Source organism: Heloderma suspectum, chromosome 6 (assembly GCF_057233095.1).
Source record: "Heloderma suspectum isolate Gila_16-S chromosome 6, 16-S_ref, whole genome shotgun sequence".
Lineage (NCBI taxonomy): Eukaryota > Metazoa > Chordata > Lepidosauria > Squamata > Helodermatidae > Heloderma > Heloderma suspectum.
In genome coordinates, this window is record NC_139463.1 from 76,412,485 (window position 1) to 76,432,682 (window position 20,198).

Below are 20,198 nucleotides of genomic sequence, written 5' to 3' on the forward strand. Positions count from 1 at the left end.
GTCCGTCTATCATCTATCTATCTATCTATCTATCTATCTATCTATCTATCAGCTATCTTTCCTTCCTTCCTTCCTTCCTTCCTTCCTTCCTTCCTTCCTTCCTTCTATCTTCTATCATCTATCTATCATCTATCTATCTATCTATCTATCTATCTATCTATCTATCTATCTATCTATCTATCATCTCTCTCTCTCTCTCTCTCTCCTTCCCTTCCATCCATCTATCTATCTATCTATCTATCCATCTATCTTCTATCTATCTATCTATCTATCTATCTATCTAGCTATCCATCCATCCATCCATCCCTCCCCCCTCCCTCCCATCCATCCATCCATCCATCTTCTATCTATCTTCTATCTATCCTTCCTTCCTTCCTTCCTTCCTTCCTTCCTTCCTTCCTTCCTTCTATCATCTATCTATCCCTTCCTCCCTCCCTCCCTCCCTCCCATCCATCCATCCATCCATCTTCTATCTATCTTCTGTCTATCCTTCCTTCCATCTATCTATCATCTATCTATCATCTATCTATCATCTATCTATCATCTATCATCTATCCTTCCTTCCTTCCTTCCTTCCTTCCTTCCTTCCTTCCTTCTCTCCTTCCTTCTGTTTTTTCTTTCCTTCTATCCTTCCTTCTATCTCTCTCTCCCCCCTTCTGTCCTTCTTTCCTTCTCTCTACCTTTCCTTCTATCTTCCCCCACCCCCTTTCTCTCCCCATTGCCCCACTGCTCTCCTCTCCAGCTCCACTCTTGCTTGGCTGTGTCACCATCTCCTTGTACCCTCCACTTTCTTTGCTTGTCTTCTCCATTAGTCTCAAGCTATCACAGTCTCTTTGCCTTTTTCTTACCTGCCCCGTATCCCCTCTCCTCTCCTCAATTTCATCTTTTTTGATCACTTACTCAGGACCAAACCAGACCAGTTTGGCCATGAAGTGTGTGTCTGGGGGCGTAGGCAGGTTCTACTTTTTGTCACTAAATGGAGCACATCGGAGACAGGAACAACAGCTGCCCCCACCCCTGCCTCCTCCCACTCTTCTGCTGCTTTAATCCCCCTGTCCTCAGCCCAGCTCCCCTACCAGGAGCGAGCGAGCTGGGGAATGAAGACTTCAAGGAGCAGCGTGTGGGGAGCTAAGGCAGTGGAGGGATGGGTTTCACCGCAACCTCCCACTCTACTCCATTTAGTGATTAAGAAAGCCCCCCCACCCCTGCTTTCTAGCCAAACCAGTGAATGTGTGTGTTCAGGGGCAGTGTCAAGGATAGGCATGATTGGGCACCTGCCACACCCCAGCAGGGGCCCAATGTCAAGAACCCCCTGAACTTGCTCCTCCTCTTCACCACTGCAACCTGCTTGTTCTCCTGCCTCTCGCTCTGGCCCAGACAACAGTGGTGGTGAGCAGGAGGAGCAGCAGCGGATGGCTGTGTCTGCTTGCTCACTGGCTGCCTTCCTGCCAAGCAGGCAAGTGGTAGCACAGGCGAGAAAGGATGAGCAAGAGCAGCTGGTGACGGTGGCAGTGAGAAGGCAGACGCAGTGACCTGGTTCGCATGTAACGATGGCAACTCGTGGGTTAATTTAACCAGCCATGCCCAACCTGGAGACGTTTTGAGTGTGGGACTGTGTGTGTTTAGCGAAGATGTGCACATCTGGTTTGGCCCTCCATTGCCCCGTTTGCTTGCCTGCTCTCTCTTCTTGCTTGCATGCCACTTTCTCATCTCTCACCCTCTGAGTTTTGCTTGCCCCTTCTTTCTCTGTCTCCTGTGTGTGGTTTTGAGGCTCTGCAAGCATCCAAGAGCTGCGAGCAAAAAAACCTGGAGGCAAATGGGCGAGGAAGAGAGCAAAGGAACACTTTTAAACCATTAGATTTGATCTAGCTAGGCTGTATGCAGACACACCTTCAGATGGGAGCAGGTGTATGTTTATTCATTGAGGGAGGAGCTCTGCTCCCTACTAGCTGTATACAGCCTCTGAATCAAACACTGCTTTCCCCCCACATCAGGTGGGCTGCTTGCTTTCTGTTTAGCTTTTTCTCCTAGCACCTTGCATGTTTATCTGTTCAAATTATTATCTGCTTCTTATTACTTTTTTTTAAGTGTCTTTGCCCTTTCAAAACTGCCCCAAGATGGGAGGTGGTAGTTTTGTAATGGTCGTAAAAGCCAGCCAGTGAGCACTGTGTACAGTACTGTGCCAAGGCTGTGCAAGGTGATGTGGCTTAGTGATGCAATCGGTGCTGCTGAAATCTGGCTTCTGGGGAAAACCAGAAGAATAAATTTTCCTCTGAGCATGATCCAAGGTGGAAGATGGTATGTGTGCCCAAAGCTCTGTGGCCTCACTCTCACAGTGGGCTCACTGTCTCGATATCTGGAGGGCTGCCATGCAGAAGATGGAGCTAGGGATGTATGAAAATTTTGCTTTTGTTTGCATTTGAAGTCCCAGACGTGAGCACAAGCATGTGACTACCGAAAATATTTGCAAATCATCCAACGCATGCTTGTGTTAGTTTCATTCCTGATTCAAAGTTCGATTCCCACAAATTTCCTAATTTGCGCAAATTTTGCCAGTAAAGTAAATCAGCTCTGCTTTAGCCTATGGAGGAAATTCACACAAGTTAGGAAATTTGATCACTATTTGATTTGCCCAAATCTCCTGTTCTCACAAAGTGAGCAGCGATTGCAATCGCAAATGGGAATCAAGCACAAGACGACATTCGGAGAATCCTAGCAATCTCAGACGTCACTTATTCACTCATCCCGAGATGGAGCAGACTTGTTCTTTGTTGCTGCAGAGGGTAGGATTAGAACGAATTGGGTAGAAAATGCAGGGAAGCAGATTTTGGCTGAGCAGGACAAACTTCCTAATGATACGAGGTGTTTGACAGTAGAACAGAATACTTTGGGAGGAGTGGGCTCTCCTTCATAGAGGTTGGCGAGCCATTGGCAGAGGTGCTGTAGTTGAGTCCTGCTTTGCAGATCCTGGATGGAACAGGGCCTTGTGCTACATGACCTCCAAGGTCCCTTACAACACTTACATTCTATGAAAATTTTGCATCTGCAACTGTAAAGGGCTTGCCTCTTTATTTTTTGTACCTTTTTAACTGGTTTTAAAAGTAAAGGGCTTATCTTAACCTAGAGACCCACTTCACACTTACATCCCAAAGATGCATCTCTCCTGAAACAAATAGATGCTTACACGAGTTATTGCTCCCTCCTGGGCGTATCATTATCAAATCCCTCTATGTAAAATGTCCTATATTGAACAGGGATAAGCAACCTGGCCCCTCCAGATGTTTTGGACTACACCTCCTATAAGCCCCAGCCAGCATGACAAATGGGCAGGGGTTATGGGAGTTGTACTGCAAAACATTGGGAGGGCACCAGGTCACCTGCCTCTGTACTGTAAGCGTCACACTACCAGTTGGCTGCAGTCCGACATAAGAGTTAAGTGTGCTTAAGCACTCATTGAAATGAGCGGGCTTAAACGAGCTTAACTCTGCATTGGACTGAGGCTCTTCTGTCTTCAGTATGCATGTGCTAAAAGCTGTGATGTGAATTGGCCTCTATTCTACAGCCCCCTTCCAGTCAATAGCAAGGGGTTTGTTGCAGGAGATCCCAATGGCATTTCCTTTGCTGATGCATTGATTGTGTGGGAGTTGCATTCTTCTAGCAGCCAAAGCACAATTATGTGTCGCTGGGGAAATATGATTTTCCCCACCAACGCTTGCATTAGAGCAGCAAGCCTTGTGCGGATGGTGACTGAGGAAAAGGACACAGGTGCCTATTGGAGGGTGTCAGTGATGTCACCATGACAAATGATACAAGGCCGCCTTCTCTCCTACCCACATCATGTTTGTGATCTTTTTGAAACAGCATTAAAAAAAAACCAAACCAGCAGTCCAACCGTATCACAAAAGCAGGGCGAGTGATTCCCCACTGCATTATACAGGGACAGAGAGATATAGTGCAGCTTTCTCCTTGGCTGTGCTGGCTGGGGATAATGGGGATTGTAGTCCAACACCTCTGGAAGGCACCAGCTTGGGGAAGGCTAATATGATGGCAGAGGAGGATAATTTATATATTGCCTTATTTGCTAAAATGCCATCAAGGTGATGCACAATAATTTAAAACAATAAAAAACCCCAAGTGCATTAAAAACAATAAAACAATGATGCAATTTAAAAGGCTACATTAAAAAGATGCATTTTCACACCCTTTCTAAAAGCCAAGAGAGTGTTCTCATAGTTCTCGAGGAAGCCACTCTTAGTTCTCGAGGGAGTGCATTCTACAATTTGGGAGCGAGACAGGAGAAAGATCTTTCACACGACTTTCACATGGACTTCTCTGAGGACAATGATGTCCTCAAGAGGGTGTTTCTTGCAGATATTAATACCCAGGGAAGTTCACAGTGAGTCAGGTGGTCCCGTAGATAGCCAACTCCTAAGCTGCTTGGGGTTTTAAAGGTTAAAGCCAACACCCAGAAAGCAGTTGGCAACCAGGGCAGATCTTTCAAGACTGGTGTAAAATGGTCCTGATACCATGCACCAGTTAGCAGCCTCGCTGCCACATTTCGCACCAATTGAAGCTTCCAGACCCTCTCTTCAGGAGTAGCCTCGTGTAGAATGTGTGTCAGGAATGAATCTGAGCATGTGGAGATATCTAACAGCTCAGATTCAGAATGGGCACAGCCAGAACAGGGGGAAGCTCCCTCCCCCAGTGAGCAAGGCTTCTTTCCCCGACCTTGGTGCACAGATGGCTCAACCTGAAGGGCTGCCCCTCTCCTCCTCCATGAGAACCCAGGTTTGCGGGGAGGAGGAGAGTGAGGAGTGTTACTTGAGGGATGCTAGGGTCCGTTGCAGAGCAAAGCGGGAAAAGTTAGAGGCGGAGCTCAGATGCTCTACCAGGTTGGCTGTGTGTGAAAGCCTAAGCAGGAGGGAGCTGCCATAAGGGAGGGACATCCCCCCTAAGCTAGTCTGGCCGAGAAGATCTTGTTCAGACTGTTGGCAACTTCTCTAACTTCAACTTCAGCTCCTCTATTGGTATTTGTAATTGTGTGAAGTAGCTGTTCCTTCGTAGCCTGAGAGCTTCCTAGAATTTGCATTTGTAAGGAACCTGATGGTTAACTAATAAAGTAGTGAGCCTGAAGCCTGGTATCTTGGAGTGTGTTGACTGCCGGGTGGGCGGGGCCAGGAGACCTGGACGAAGGAACGTGACAGTGCATTGCAGAAGTCTAAACGTGCAGTAGTCTAAATGAAGTGGGTGAAGGAGGAGGAAAACAAACAACCCAGGCATTAAGCAAACAAACCACAGTTTGTTCTATCATCTGACAGACAAATCCTGGGGAGGGCAATATACCATGGGTTAGAGTTATGTGTGAACCAGGCCATTCTGTCCATTCTCACCATCTCTTTTTCTGGCTCCCTTTCTCCTTTTTCTTTCTTTCATATGATTTCTTGTCAGTTTTTACTGTTCCGTCTCGTTCCTTCTGTTTGCATACTTTCCACTCCTGTAATCTTGTTCAAATCTTCTCCCGTGTCACTGGTCTTTATCTTGCATTTGGCTGCCTGATCAATCTTTTTTTTCTTTTGCTCATACAGAGTATTGTTGCTTTGCACTCTTTCCTTTGTATCCCTTTCCTGTCACATTTGCACATCCTCTGACTGTCTTTACATGTACAATTTTTCACATACAGCTTGTTTCTTTGCACAGTGCCCTGCTTGCTTGCTTGCTTGCTTGCTTTTCAGTCATTTTTTTCTCTTTTCTTCTTTCTTTCTTTCTTTCTTTCTTTCCTTTCTCAACAAGGTTCCACCATTTGCTTTTTTTATGAGTTTCCCTGAGGATGAACTACCACTTGAATGAATGTTTTCTGGGTCTAGGAGAATCAGCTGCAGTTAAGAATGGGGATAGGAATTATTAGGCTCTCTGCAGTCCTCTCAGCAAGGTTCTTCTCTTCTTGTACAGGTTTTGTATAGTTATCAAGCCACCAAATTGCTACAATTGCTGTTCAGAATAATCAGAATGATACAGGCCTTTCTCTTGCTTGTTTGTCTTTTCACCCCCCGCCCCTTGCTTCCTGGCACCAGATTTTGCTTGCTCTTTTCTCCAATTCTTTTCTCCAAACTGCATAACCAGTCTCTGCTCTTACTTGTGGCTCTGTGCATCCTCTATTACATTCATCTCCAGGTTTTCAGGGGCAGTATTCACTTTTTAACCATAACTTAGGACCTACTTTTAAATTTCTTACTGTGCATGTCCATCTCTCTGTTTTCTCCTCTCTCCTTCCCCCTTTCTCTCTCACTCTTCCCTTCTGTCTTTGTTTTCCCCCTCTCAGGCTCTCCCTGTTACTTGCCTCTTAAAAGACAACAACTCCTTTATAAGGAAAAAAAAGACAGCAAAAATGGTGAAGGTGCCTTACATTTAGGTTGGGGTGCAACCCTGTTGTGAATCGAACCCACCAGTTAAAGACCAATGCATTGTTTTGTTTACTCTGCTGTTCTTTCCTCTTTTCTCTTCATCACCTTCTCTCTTGCCTGTCCTGTGCTGTTTCTCCTTGTACACCTGCTCACTTCCTTTTTCTCATCTGCTTTTGCCCAGCTGTTATCTTCTTGGCTACCTCCATTTTTCCCTACTACTGTCTACCCTGCTACCCCCCTTTCTCTCTCTCTTTCTCTCTCTCTCTCTCTCTCTTTCCCTTCCTTCCTTCCTTCCTCTCTCCCAACAGTGTGATGTGGCTGCAAAAAAGGCAAATGCTGTTTTGGGCTGCATTAATAGAAGCATAGCTTCCAAATCCTGGGAAGTACTAGTTCCCCTCTACTCAGCACTGGTTAGGCCTCATCTGGAGTACTGTGTCCAGTTCTCAGCACCGCATTTTAAGAAAGATGCAGACAAACTTGAGAGGGTTCAGAGGAGGGCAACAAAGCTGATCAGGGGACTGGAAACAAAGCCCTATGAAGAGAGACTGAAAGAACTGGGCATGTTTAGCCTTGAGAAGAGAAGACTGAGGGGAGATATGATAGTGCTCTTCAAGTCCTTGAAAGGTTGTCCCAGAGAGGAAGGCCAGGATCTCTTCTTGATCATCCCAGAGTGCAGGACACGGAATAATGGGCTCAAGTTACAGGAAGCCAGATTCCGGCTGAACATCAGGAAAAACTTCCTGACTGTTAGAGCAATATGACAATGGAACCAATTACCTAGGGAGGTGGTGGGCTCTCCCACACTGGAGGCGTTCAAGATGAGGCTGGATAGCCATCTGTCAGGGACTCTCTGACTTGGATTCCTGCATTGAGCAGGGGTTGGACGTGATGGGCTGGTAGGCCCCTTCCAACCCTACTATTCTATGATTCTGTGGTTCCCTCCCTCTACTCTAGGGCTGTTTTGCATCCCTCTGCTCTAGGGCTGTTTAGGCCTGATTTGACACTTTTCTGATTTAAGCATGCATTGATTTAAGTAGTTCTGGATGATTCACCCACTCATCCAGCGTGTGTGTGTCCCTGCATCTCATGCAGTGTGTCCAGTGATGCTTCCTCAAGGAGGGTGAGTGGTAATGGAGCAATGTGTGGGCACATAAGGAATACGTAGATATTTCTGTGAGGAGAAGCCATATTAGTCTGTTTAAATGCGAGAACAAAAACGAATCCTAACAGATATATGGTGCTGCCTGAGTGGATATGAGAGCAAAGATGGCATCTAGGTTGGTTACAGGGCCTAGTCCGTGGGGTTATGTGTCTCGTAGTGGCCTGTTGTTGCTGGTGAGTAGCTATGTTCGATTAGGAGGCTGACTGTAAGCAAGAGCAGGCCTACGAACCGTGTGTACGTATACATCTGATGAACTGGTCTCTAGTTGATGAAGGCTGGTGCTGCCACAATAAATCTGTTAGCCTTTAAGGTGCTATAACAGTGCTTCTTCTTCTTGGGGATACTTATGTGGTGTTCTTATATTTGGGCATGAGGCCTATTGAAATAGGTTCCCTTTTATAGGATGGACACATCATTCTATTTCTAATCCGTGTCACTTTTGCATGTGTTCATTCATAAGTCCATTCCGTCCTGATTTCACATTAATCCGCCTTACACATACGCACACACAAAAGGTACACGGAAATTCACATTTAAATACATTTATATGTGTATCTCTCAAAACGTGTATTTCTACATCTATTTTGATAATCTGTTGTGACTTTCAGAGAAGTGCAAAATGGCCTAGCTGTTCACATCGGGAGCCACAACGATTGAATTCCTCAAGCATGCCTGTCCTCTGATTACCCCTCTTCTCTGTCCATCTCTTTCTCCTTTGCTACTGCCTTTCTCTCTCTCGCTCACTTATTCACTTATTTTATCTTCCTCTATGCATTCTTACTTGCCTACTCTCGCTTCACTCAGACAGGGTTATATCCTTTCTTCTTACTCATTCTTTTCATTTGTCTCTTTGTTGAGTCCATGGTTTTCTGTCCTTTTTTATCCCTGTGTCAGGCAGGAGTTAGAAGTTGGTTGAGAACTGTATGTGCATCCCCCCCCCCCCCGCTTTCTCTCTTCAAGGCTAATTGACACAACTCTCCAGTGCAGTTAAGTAATTTTAGACTCCAGATCTAATGGTGTTACACTTCCCCGTTAGATGGTAACATGTATCACGTCGAAGTGGGATAAGCCAGCCCTGCTGCGTTTGGGAGCTCTCCTGCTCTTTCTGCTGAATGGGGTTCTGGACATCTGCCCAGAAGTCCTGCCCTAATGGCAGCAATGCTCAGATACCTGTTGGCTGCTCCTGGAGCAACTGTGAAGAGGAAGAGATTGCTCCCCCCCCCCCCGCCACCATGTCATCACAAATCCCTCAGCCTCCCTCTACTTCTTGCCTCTTAAAAGACAACAACTCCTTTAAAAGGGAAATAAAAAAGATAGCAAAAATGGTGATGGTGCCACTGGTGTGCCCTACATTTAGGCGTGAGTTTGAATCCACCAGTTGAAGACGAATGCACTGTCTGGTTTACTCTGCTGCTTTCCCTCTTTTCCCTGCGTCCCCTATCTCTTGCCTGCCCGGTGGTGTTTTTCCCTGTACACCTGCTCAGTTCCTTTTACGCATCTGCTTTGCCCAGCTGTCATCTCCTTGGCTGCTTCCATTTCTCCCTACCATTGTCTACTCCCCCCCCACACACACACACATTATGCTAAATGTGGGTGGTGCTTAATGCTGTTTGTGGTGGGTGGGTCCTGTGCATGAACCATTCACCACAAGCAAGGGGCTATTGAGCTCAAGTGGCCACCACAGTGATGTGAATTGTTCTTTAATTGCTCTCTTACACCTTTCTTTTGCTGTCCTATACTCTCCTATTTTCCTCCTATATTCTCTCTTCTCTTCGCTTCAGTCCTCTCTCTCTCTCTCTCTCTCTCTCTCTGTCTCTCTCTGTCTCTCTCATTCTCTCTTGTCCATTCCTCTTTAATTCACTTGCTCTACCACTATGCAGCATGCAGTTTACTCTGTGATGGCCACTCCATTGAACTGATACTTATTTAGTGATCATCAAATAATAAGTGGCAGATACTTCATGTAATAAGATGAGAGAGCTACTCCATTATCACTCTTTCATACAGCCAAACTGTGATAAAACATGAAAAAGCTCTCAACTGTTCACTAAAGCAGCTGCTTGGGTGATTCCTTTTCTGCTTTGATCACATTTCCCTCTTTCTCTTCCTCCAGAAGAGAACTCTGTGCGGCAGGCGAGTGTGAGTTGGTATGTGTTCAGGCCATAATTTTAATGGTAAATCCATTAGGGAAATGCACCCACCACAATTTGGGATGTGTACCATATTGTGTCAATCATGAAGCCACTCTCCTTTTTCTTGGAGCTGGCTGTGCAGAATACTGATTGGCTAGCCCTTTTGTTAATCATGAGACCACCCTCCCACTTCTTGGAGCCAGGCTGTGCACAGCACTGATTGGCTGGGTCTTGGGTCAGTCACAAAGCCACCTCTTCCCCCACTTCTTGGAGCAATTTTTGAACCATCACACACACACACACACACACACACACGTGTTAAACTTCTAAATATTTAAGTGCCAAGCAAAGGTTTGATGGCATAGCCATGCAAGGTGCTTGTGTAATGGTGGGAGTCAGCAATGAGTTTGTAGCCAGGTATGTGTGTTCTTTAAGGAGCGAAGGCAGGGGGAAGCAGAACTTGCCCCACAGTAGAAAACCCCCATCCATTTCTGTTCATGGGTTTGCTTGTATGAGGTCATAGTGGCTTGCCCAGAGCCACCTTCTGAGCTTTCATGGCTGAGCCACAGTTTGGAAACAGAACAAATAAGCTGTGAACTTCACTTGGAGACACTGCTCTTCTTGCCAAATGATGGATGAAAGATATCACATATGTGCATGAGTAAATATTGCATGGGAGATTTTCCCCTGTCGAAGGCAATGCCAAAACCATATATGATTAGGAATTACCTAACAGTATTAAAACACATTTATTGTGTGTATCCATTGGCTTGGATTTTTTTAGTTCTATTTCTTCATATTGGTTGTGGCCCTCCTGGTTTCTGCATCTTTACCCCACCCCTCTTTTTAGCAAGGATTTAAACACAGCTTTCTCTGGCCCAACCCCAGTATTCTAACCACTATACCACAGTGGCACATAGCTAAACTGCATACTTGTATTTGCTGTATCCATCCCATGGTCTATATGAGAACATGCAGGGTCTCCCCACTCCACCCACCCCATCCTTTTCTGGCTTTATTTCCCCACATGGAATTTTGTGGTTCAAACTCACCATTCATGTTCCTGATAGAAAGATGCCTAAGGATTGGAAATACCAAGACAATGATACATTAACACCCTGGAGTTATCAAGACAGAGTTGAGAAATGACTTTACAATAGCCCAGGTGTATTCACTGTCCAAAGCAGGTCATGGACTGTAATTCACAGTTCCAGTTTTTAATTACAGATCCCCTCCGCCTTTGAATTTACAGATTTTCAAATAATGTGTGGCAATACTGTATTTCCTAATAAAATAGAACTTAATTTTGCTGACATTCAAAATGTTTTTCTTTAAAATATTTATTCTTATTTTTACGTGCACCCCAGTCTTCTGAGCTATGAGGTTTCAGGGATTCATATACCTCTGCGCATTTGGTTTCCTTAGAATGAGGTTACTGGAAACTGGCTGTGTTTCGTAATATTTGCATTTATTTGCACCAAACACAGGTGATGGTTCACAGCTTGGCACCCCAACTGGTGTCCTAGAGTTCACTGCTCCTGTATCAGATCTCTAGGCAGACCAGCCAGCACCCCAAAATACGGTTACAGAACTGAAACACAGGCTTCTGTCTTTGAGTGCTTCCAGATGAGGATTTTGTGAAATTCCCCCTGTAGTATTGCACCCTCTCTGTTGACCGGACATCACAGCAGACTTCTGGAGAGCAGTTGAATAGCTTTATTAAAACAGGTGACAAATACAACTAGCACTGAGGCTCACAAGTTCAGGACTGACTGAGGGGAGGAGAAGACCACAGAACATAAGTCTCCCCCACTGAGTTATGAGAGGAGTGTTGACTACAGCCAGTATCCTTTTAACTTTGGCTATCGGGCAGTATACAAATGTAATTAATAAAATAAATAAGCCCTTCTCAGACCATATACCACACACACCCTGCATCAAGCACAGAATTTTATGAGGGGTCCAAATGTCCATTTGTAACCTTCCCATGTTTTCATGCCACTTCTTCCGTCTTCTTGTTACCACAAAACATCCATCCAGAGAGATAGAATAGCCGCACAATGCCTTTCGACGGACAGGAGCTGCCCATCTGGAAGCACCCATTGGTCTGAGTCTTTTGTCAAATACTGCCACCTTCTTCACAGATAAACAGCTTGATGACCTCGTCTCCAGAGAAGGTGGAAGAGGAAAGACATGACCCCTTTGCAGTGGTGTAGTGATAAATGTTGAGGTGCAGGTGCTCATAATGAGAGCCCCCATAGCCATGCCCCCAAGAAGAGTCCAAAAGTGTAGGCAGCTGATTTGATCCATATCTATCTGTCTGTTGTTTTGGAAAATCCATCCCCCCTGCAAGGATTGCATCTAAACTCAGAGGGAATAACAAAATCTGAGGGGACTGAAAGATGATATCATTGTCCCTTGTGAATTGATACATGGTGCCTGCCAGGCACTACACCACTGACTTTTCTAGAAGGAGTCTCTGCCTGTTTCCTTAGCCCTTGTTAAAGCTAATCCCCTTGACAAAGGGAGGGTCCTGGGCAATTCTTAACAAGTCTAAGGCTAAGTTCGGGCATGCCTCAGGTGACCCACATCGATGGAAAACCCATTCACAGAAAGTTAATGGAAAACCCCTACCAATATGTATCCTGCTCCATCTTATAAAAATGTGCATTAACACCCCCCCCCCAATATCAGCTGAATTCGAGGTAAAAAAAACCCCAAACAAACATGCACAATATGTATGAATGATCATTCCTGACATAGTATTACTAGAGAATAATCTAGAAAGAAATAAAGAGAACAGGAACAAAACAAAATCAAACCCTCCCCCAAAGTATCATTTTCTCTCATTCTTGTTTCTAATTAATTGTTCTCTGAGATTCTGGTCAGGCTTCAGCACAATAATGTAACATTTAGGGGCAAAGATGGAGAACAGTAAGCCAGCACTGGAGGCCAAGGTGGAGAAAATCTCCACAGCCACCATGTATTTCCCCTTTGTGCTCAAGTAAACTGGAACAAACGAAACCCAAACACTACAAAACAGCAACATGCTGAAGGTGATAAATTTAGCCTCATTAAAACTGTCAGGCAGTTTCCTAGCTAAAAATGCCACAACAAAGCTGACAATAGCCAGGAAGCCCATGTAGCCCAGGACATAGTAAAACATGGTGACTGACCCTTTGTTACATTCTAGGATGATTTCTGCCATCATGGAGTACATGTCAGAATCAGGGAATGGGGGAGTGGTTCCCAGCCACACAGTACAAATGCCTATTTGGATAAGGGAACAATAACACACAATGGAGCTTGCCAGTCTTTTCCCCACCCATTTCCTTATTCTGGATCCTGGCTTGGTGGCCACAAAGGCCAGAACCACAGTGATGGTTTTGGCCAACACACAAGAAACAGTCACTGTGAAAACGACAGCAAAAGCAACTTGTTGGAGAAGGCAGGTCACTTTCTCTGGTGGGCTGAGGAAGAGCAAGGAGCAGAGAAAGCAGAGCAGGAGGGAGATAAGGAGAACATAGGTGAGTTTCCGATTGTTGGCTCTGACAATTGGTGTGTCCTGATGCTTAACAAAGATGGCTAGAACCAATGTTGTGAGCAGAGAAAAACAAAGAGCAGAACAAGCTAAGCTCATCCCTAAAGGGTCTTTAAAAGACAGGAATGTTCTTATCTTTGGAATGCACTGTGATTGGTCTTTGTTTGGATACAGATCTTCTGGGCACCCAGCACAGTTACCCATGTCTGAAATAAAAGAGTAGATGCAGACTCCTGAGTTAAATTGCAGCAGGTGTTTCCAGAAAGACCTCATATAATGTAGTATGTGAAAATTTCACCTCAGCATTGCATGTTGGGTCATGCATATACTGTGTTGCTTGCTAGCTCCCCCTAAGCCACCTTATGCAGTATAGATGGGCAGTAGAACCAACTCTTGGTATATTGGCTTATAACATTTGGACTTCATGTGTACCTTCATTCTGCTGCACATGGATTGTCCAGAATAAAATGAAAGGATCCATTTAGTTTTAATAACTGTGGCATACACCGCTAGTTATGGCAGGCTTCTCTTCTACTCTATCCTTGTCACTACTTCTAGCAGTTGCTACTGGAGCTTCTCCTGAAGGCTTCCTGAATTATTGTCTAGGTGCACAGTACATATGATGGCTTTAAGTCCCATCTAAATATATTTGGCTAGACTCCTGTAAGATAACTTACAGAGCAATCCTATGGTCCCTGGAAGAGCATCAGAGGGACATGGGATTTCTTGGATCTTCCCCCCCCCCCCCACGAAACTGTAGAAACTCCAATGACTGGGAAGGGGAATTTGAGGTGCAATCCCCCCCCCCCGCAGGTGCCATGTTAGATTGTGTGCCAACAGGCAGTGGCTGTCCTTTCCCTTTAACCCCTGTACAGCACTTAGAATATTGTTGATGCTTTATAAGTGAATAATATCTTGCTGTTTCTCTCCACTTCTAGCCTCACTATTTCTTCCCCTGCACCTCTTTACCTAACTGTTTATCCCCCTTCCTAGCTTTTAGCCTCACTCTTTCCCTTTGCTGTGCTATTTCCCCCTCCCTCCCAGCCTCTAGCCTTGCTGTTTCTCTCCCCCACCTCTTTTGACTAGCCAGGCCCCCACAGCAACCATTATGTGACTAGCCACATCCTCCATGGGAGCCATTTTGTAGTGGTGCCCGCAGCAGTTTCTCAAGTTCCCAAATGTGCCTATGAGTCTAAAAAGGTTGGGGACCACTTAAACACTCCAAAACACAGTCAATCTACTTCCCCATATCATATCTCCTGAGAGTTGCAGCCAGCACCCCAAAATGCTGTTGGCATAGGACCCAATCTCCTCTGTAGGTCTGTCTGTCTCTCTCCGTCAGTGTGTGTCAATTAAATTCCACCCCATTCTTGGAGACTTAAGAAAGATAATCTAACGATTAATTCCCATTGGAATATTCTAGCCTCTTAACACTCCTTTGTTAAGTCCAAGACTCTGGCCCAGTATTTCCTCTGGGTAACCCACGGGGATAGTCTTATCTACAGAAATCTGATAGAAAATTCACAACTGTATTTTGAGGTAGGTGGAAAATAAAAGAAAACGTTAGCTTCTCAACTAGTATGGGGGGAAACCCAGCACAAAAATGTCACGAATCCAACTCCTTCCCCATTATCGGAATCGTCTTCCACAGGATTTAATATGACACATGTCGGAACACTACACTGTGTGTCTCTTACCCTTTGGGGATGAAATCATGCCTTGGGGACATGGTGCACAATCATAGCAGCAGAATTTTTCCCCTTCCCTCTTTTTCTTGCTGGAACCAGGAGTGCAATTTTTGTTACATTCAGAAAAGGGTGGAACCTGCCAGTTTGAATAAACATGAGAACAGTTTAGCACACAGTAAATCTTGGACTTTGCGGTCATATATTTTCTGATCCATTTACAGCTCTTCTTTTCAAACAATCCCAATGTCAGGGAGTAATGATCACAAGATTGATGCCCTTGGCACACTAGATGACATGCTGAGCTGAACTGGGAAAGAAGGTAAGCACCAGGGGCGTTGCTAGGCACACACAAGATTTGGGGCCCAGATGCATAGGATACTAATCTGCATGAAATTTGCATGTGGTAATTTATAGCTCCCCTTCGTGGATCACTGCCTTGTTGTGGCGAAGGGGCTTGCGTAACTCAGTGAAGCCATAAGCTATGCCGTGCAGGGCCACCCAAGACGGACAGGTCATGGTGGAGAGTTCTGACAAAATGTGGTCCACTGGAGAAGGAAATGGCAACCCACTCCAGTATTCTTGCCAAGAAAACCCCATGGAAAGTATCACAAGGCTAAAAGAGATGATGCTAGAAGATGAGCCCCTCAGGTCGGAAGGTGTCCAATATACTACTGGGGAAGAGCAGAGGGAATTTCCAAGTAGCGCCAGAAAGAGTGAAGCGGCTGGGCCAAAGCCGAAAGGACACTCAGCTGTGGATGTGTCTGGTGGTGAAAAGAAAATCCGATGCTGTAAAAAACAATATTGTTTAGGAACTTGGAATGTCAGATCAATGAATCAAGGTAAGCTGGAGGTGGTCAAACATGAGATGGCAAGACTGAACATCAACATCTTGGGAATCAGCGAACTAAAATGGACAGGCATGGGCGAATTTAATTCAGGTGACCATCATATCTACCATTGTGGGCAAGAATCCCTTAGAAGAAATGGAGTAGCACTCATAGTCAACAAAAGGGTGGGAAAAGCAGTACTGGGGTACAATCTTAAAAACGATAGAATGATCTCAGTACGAATCCAAGGCAAACCATTCAACATCACAGTAATTCAAGTCTATGCCACAACCACTGAGGCCGAAGAAGCTGAGGTTGATCGGTTCTATGAAGACCTACAACACCTTCTAGAACTAACACCAAACAAAGATGTCCTCTTCATCATAGGGGATTGGAATGCTAAAGTAAGAAGTCAAGAAATCACTGGGATAACAGGCAGGCATGGCCTTGGTGTACAAAATGAAGCAGGACAAAAGCTAATAGAGTTTTGCCAAGAGAACACGCTGATCATAGCAAACACTCTTTTCCAACAGCACAAGAGACAACTCTACACATGGACATCACCAGATGGTCAATATCGAAATCAGATTGATTATGTCCTTTGCAGCCAAAGATGGAGAAGCTCTATACAGTCAGTCAAAACAAGACCTGGAGCTGACTGTGGCTCAGATCATGAGCTGCTTCTTGCAAAATTTCGGCTTAAATTGAAGAACGTAGGGAAAACCACTAAACCATTCAGGTATGACCTAAATCATATCCCTTATGAATATACAGTGGAGGTGAGGAATAGATTTCAGGGATTAGACCTGATAGACAGAGTGCCTGAGGAGCTATGGACGGAGGTCCGTAACATTGTTCAGGAGGCAGCAACGAAATCCATCCCAAAGAAAAAGAAATGCAAGAAAGCCAAGTGGCTGTCTGAGGAGGCTTTACAAGTAGCTGAGGAAAGAAGGGAAGTGAAAAGCAAGGGAGAAAGGGGAAGATATATCCAACTGAATGCAGATTTCCAGAGAATAGCAAGGAGAGACAAGAAGGCCTTCTTAAATTAACAATGCAAAGAAATCGAGGAAAACAACAGAATGGGAAAGACTAGAGATCTCTTCAAGAAAATTGGAGATCTCAAGGGAACGTTTTGTGCAAAGACGGGCATGATAAAGGGCAAAGAAGGCAGGGACCTAACAGAAGCAGATGAGATTAAGAAGAGGTGGAAAGAATACACAGAAGAACTATACAGGAAAGATCTGAATGTCCCTGATAGCCATGATAGTCCGGTCACTGAACTTGAGCCGGACATCCTCAAGAGTGAAGTCAAGTGGGCCTTAGGAAGCATTAGTAACAACAAAGCTAGCGGAGATGACAGTATTCCAGCTGAGCTCTTTAAAATCCTAAAAGATGATGCTGTTAAAGTGCTGCTTTCAATATGCCAACAAATTTGGAACACTCAACAATGGCCGCAAGACTGGAAAAGGTCAGTTTACATTCCAATTCCAAAGAAGGGCAACGCCAAAGAGTGTTCAAACTACCGCACAATTGCACTCATTTCACATGCCAGCAAGGTGATGCTCAAAATCCTACAAGCTAGGCTTCAGCAGTATGCGAACCAAGAACTACCGGAAGTACAAGCTGGGTTTCGAAGAGGCAGAGGAACTAGAGATCAAATCGCCAACGTTCGCTGGATCATGGAGAAAGCAAGAGAATTCCAGAAAAACGTCTATTTCTGCTTCATTGACTACGCTAAAGCCTTTGATTGTGTGGATCACAACAAACTGTGGCAAATTCTGAAAGTGATGGGAGTACCAGACCACCTTACACGTCTCATGAGAAACCTGTACGAGGGTCAAGAAGCAACAGTAAGAACCAGACATGGAACAACCGAGTGGTTCAAAATTGGGAAAGGAGTACGACAAGGCTGCATATTGTCACCCTGCTTATTTAACTTATATGCAGAGCACATCATGAGAAATGCCGGGTTGGATGAATCAGAGGTCGGAATTAAGATTGCTGGGAGAATTATCAACAACCTCCGATATGCAGACGATACCACTCTAATGGCAGAAAGTGAAGAGGATCTAAAGAGCCTCTTGTTGAGGGTGAAAGAGGAGAGTGCAAAAGCTGGTTTGAAACTCAACATTAAAAAAACTAAGATCATGGCATCTGGCCCCATCACTTCCTGGCATATAGAAGGGGAAGAAATGGAAGCAGTGACAGATTTTACTTTCTTGGGCTCCAAGATCACCGCAGACGGTGACTGTAGCCATGAAATTAAAAGACGCTTGCTCCTTGGGAGGAAAGCTATGGCAAACCTAGACAGCATAGTCAGAAGCAGAGACATCACCTTGCCAACAAAGGTCCGTCTAAGCAAAGCTATGGTTTTCCCAGTAGTAATGTATGGCTGTGAGAGCTGGACTATAAGGAAGGCTGAGCGCCGAAGAATTGATGCTTTCGAACTGTGGTGCTGGAGAAGACTCTTACGAGTCCCCTGGACTGCAAGGAGGTCAAATCAGTCAATCCTAAAGGAAATCAACCCCGACTGCTCATTGGAAGGACAGATACTGAAGCTGAAGCTCAAATATTTTGGCCACCTAATGCGAAGAGAAAACTCCCTGGAAAAGACCCTGATGCTGGGAAAGACTGAAGGCCAAAGGAGAAGGGTACGGCAGAGGATGAGATGGCTAGATAGCATCACTGATGCAATGAATATGAACTTGAGCACGCTCCGGGAGAGAGCGCAGGACAGGAAGGCCTGGCGTGCTATGGTCCATGGGGTCACGAAGAGTCGGACATGACTAAACGACTGAACAACAACAATTTATAGCTATATATGCAGATTTAGAAATAGTAGGATTCATTTAAATTCAACACAGCACAAAGCTATCCAATTAATTTCTCATCCAGATAACCTCAAATAAAAGAAATCCTTCAATTAATTTGCACTCTGACTCAGGTAATCCCAAATCAGTAGCTCCTCTTCAGTTACAATTAATTTGCAGTCTCTTGCTGTCCATTCTCCCACTTCTCCTGCCCTGCCCCACCCACACATTTCTGTCTGTTTCTATCCTGGAGGAACATTTTTCCTGTTGTCTTCAATGGAAGATTTCTTTCTAAGCTTAATTGTCATGCAAGGGTTTTTTTGCGGGGGAGCACAGAATGCAGGGAGGGGAGAGTTAATCCTCTGCAACTGGGATCCCCCTCCCCGAGAAATCCCCTTGCATGCCAATTAAACTCAGAAAATAACCTCCTATTTGGCACTCATGGAAGAATTTTTAAGATGCTTAATTGCTGTGGAGGGTGGCCCACGATATGGGGAGGGGAGGGTTAACCCTTCCCTTCTCAGCTGCAATTCCCCTTGAGGGAAAAAACCCTACATGACAGTTAAGCTAAGAAAGAAATCTTCCACTGGCATCAATCAACACACATGGCTCTGGGGAATAGATTTGGGGCTGACTCAACTCACCGACTTTAGAGCAGGAGAAACTATCAGCCTGTGGTTTGAGCTCTGTTAAGCTCTATGAGATAAAATGCAAGCTATGCCAGCGGAGTAAGCGGCCTCATTCAAAAAACTATTTAGATTACAGTACTGCCATGGCTTTTTTTGTTGAGTCTAAGGACTTTATTATTTATCTTAAGAGCAACTCATACGTGAAACAGGATTAACCAGATTCCTGTAGCCAGCCGAAGACTTTTAGTATGGACTTTAAGATCCTCAGAACAAACTATAATTATAATTTATATATACCTGTGATACAGATGTTTCTGTTATCTCCTAATATATGTACAATTGTATTCACCTGGTCTTCATATGTATAATCATATTGGTCTAACACCAGTCCTATTTTAAATACATTACTAACACCCACGATATTACTGTATATTGTTACAACATTACATAGGGGCCGCGGTGGCTTAGTGGTTAAGATGCTGAACTGCAGACCAGAAGGTTGGCAGGACAGCAGTTCGAGACCCGAGTGCTGCGTGACGGAGTGAGCTCCCGTCTTCAGTCCCAGCTCCTGCCAACCTAGCAGTCTGAAAGCAAGGTATTGCAAGTAGACAAATAGGTACCGCTTCGGCAGGAAAGGTAACAGCGTTCCGTGCACCTTGGTGTTCAGTCATGCCAGCCACATGACCACGGAAGTGTCTTCGGACAGCGCTGGCTCTTCGGCTTAGAAACGGGGATGAGCACCGCACCCTAGAGTCGGACACGACTGGTTGGGGACACCTTTACCTTTTTTACAACATTGCACCAGTATTACCTGACCCACTTACAGTTGTGTGCTTGTTTGCAATTTCCTATCGGTTTCTACAACTGTGGCCCTTTTTTGTACTGAGCACTGAATTTTGCCAGGGTTTCAACACTAGTTACAAAATCTTATAGTCCCTGACCAGCCAGGCCTCCCCTCCTGAAATCTCCCTGACTTCACCCACCCCTATCCCCACGTCACATCCTCCC

The 20,198-nt window shown here is 45.0% G+C and overlaps 1 protein-coding gene across 1 annotated transcript; it reads right to left on the reverse strand.

The window, feature by feature from the left end:
- Window positions 1–12,531: 12,531 nt before the first annotated feature.
- On the reverse strand, window positions 12,532–13,440 carry LOC146341242 (vomeronasal type-2 receptor 26-like). Its single transcript, XM_084807329.1, has one exon. It carries the CDS (start codon window positions 13,438–13,440, stop codon window positions 12,532–12,534), a length of 909 nt encoding a protein of 302 aa, XP_084663455.1.
- Between the last annotated feature and the right edge of the window lie 6,758 nt (window positions 13,441–20,198).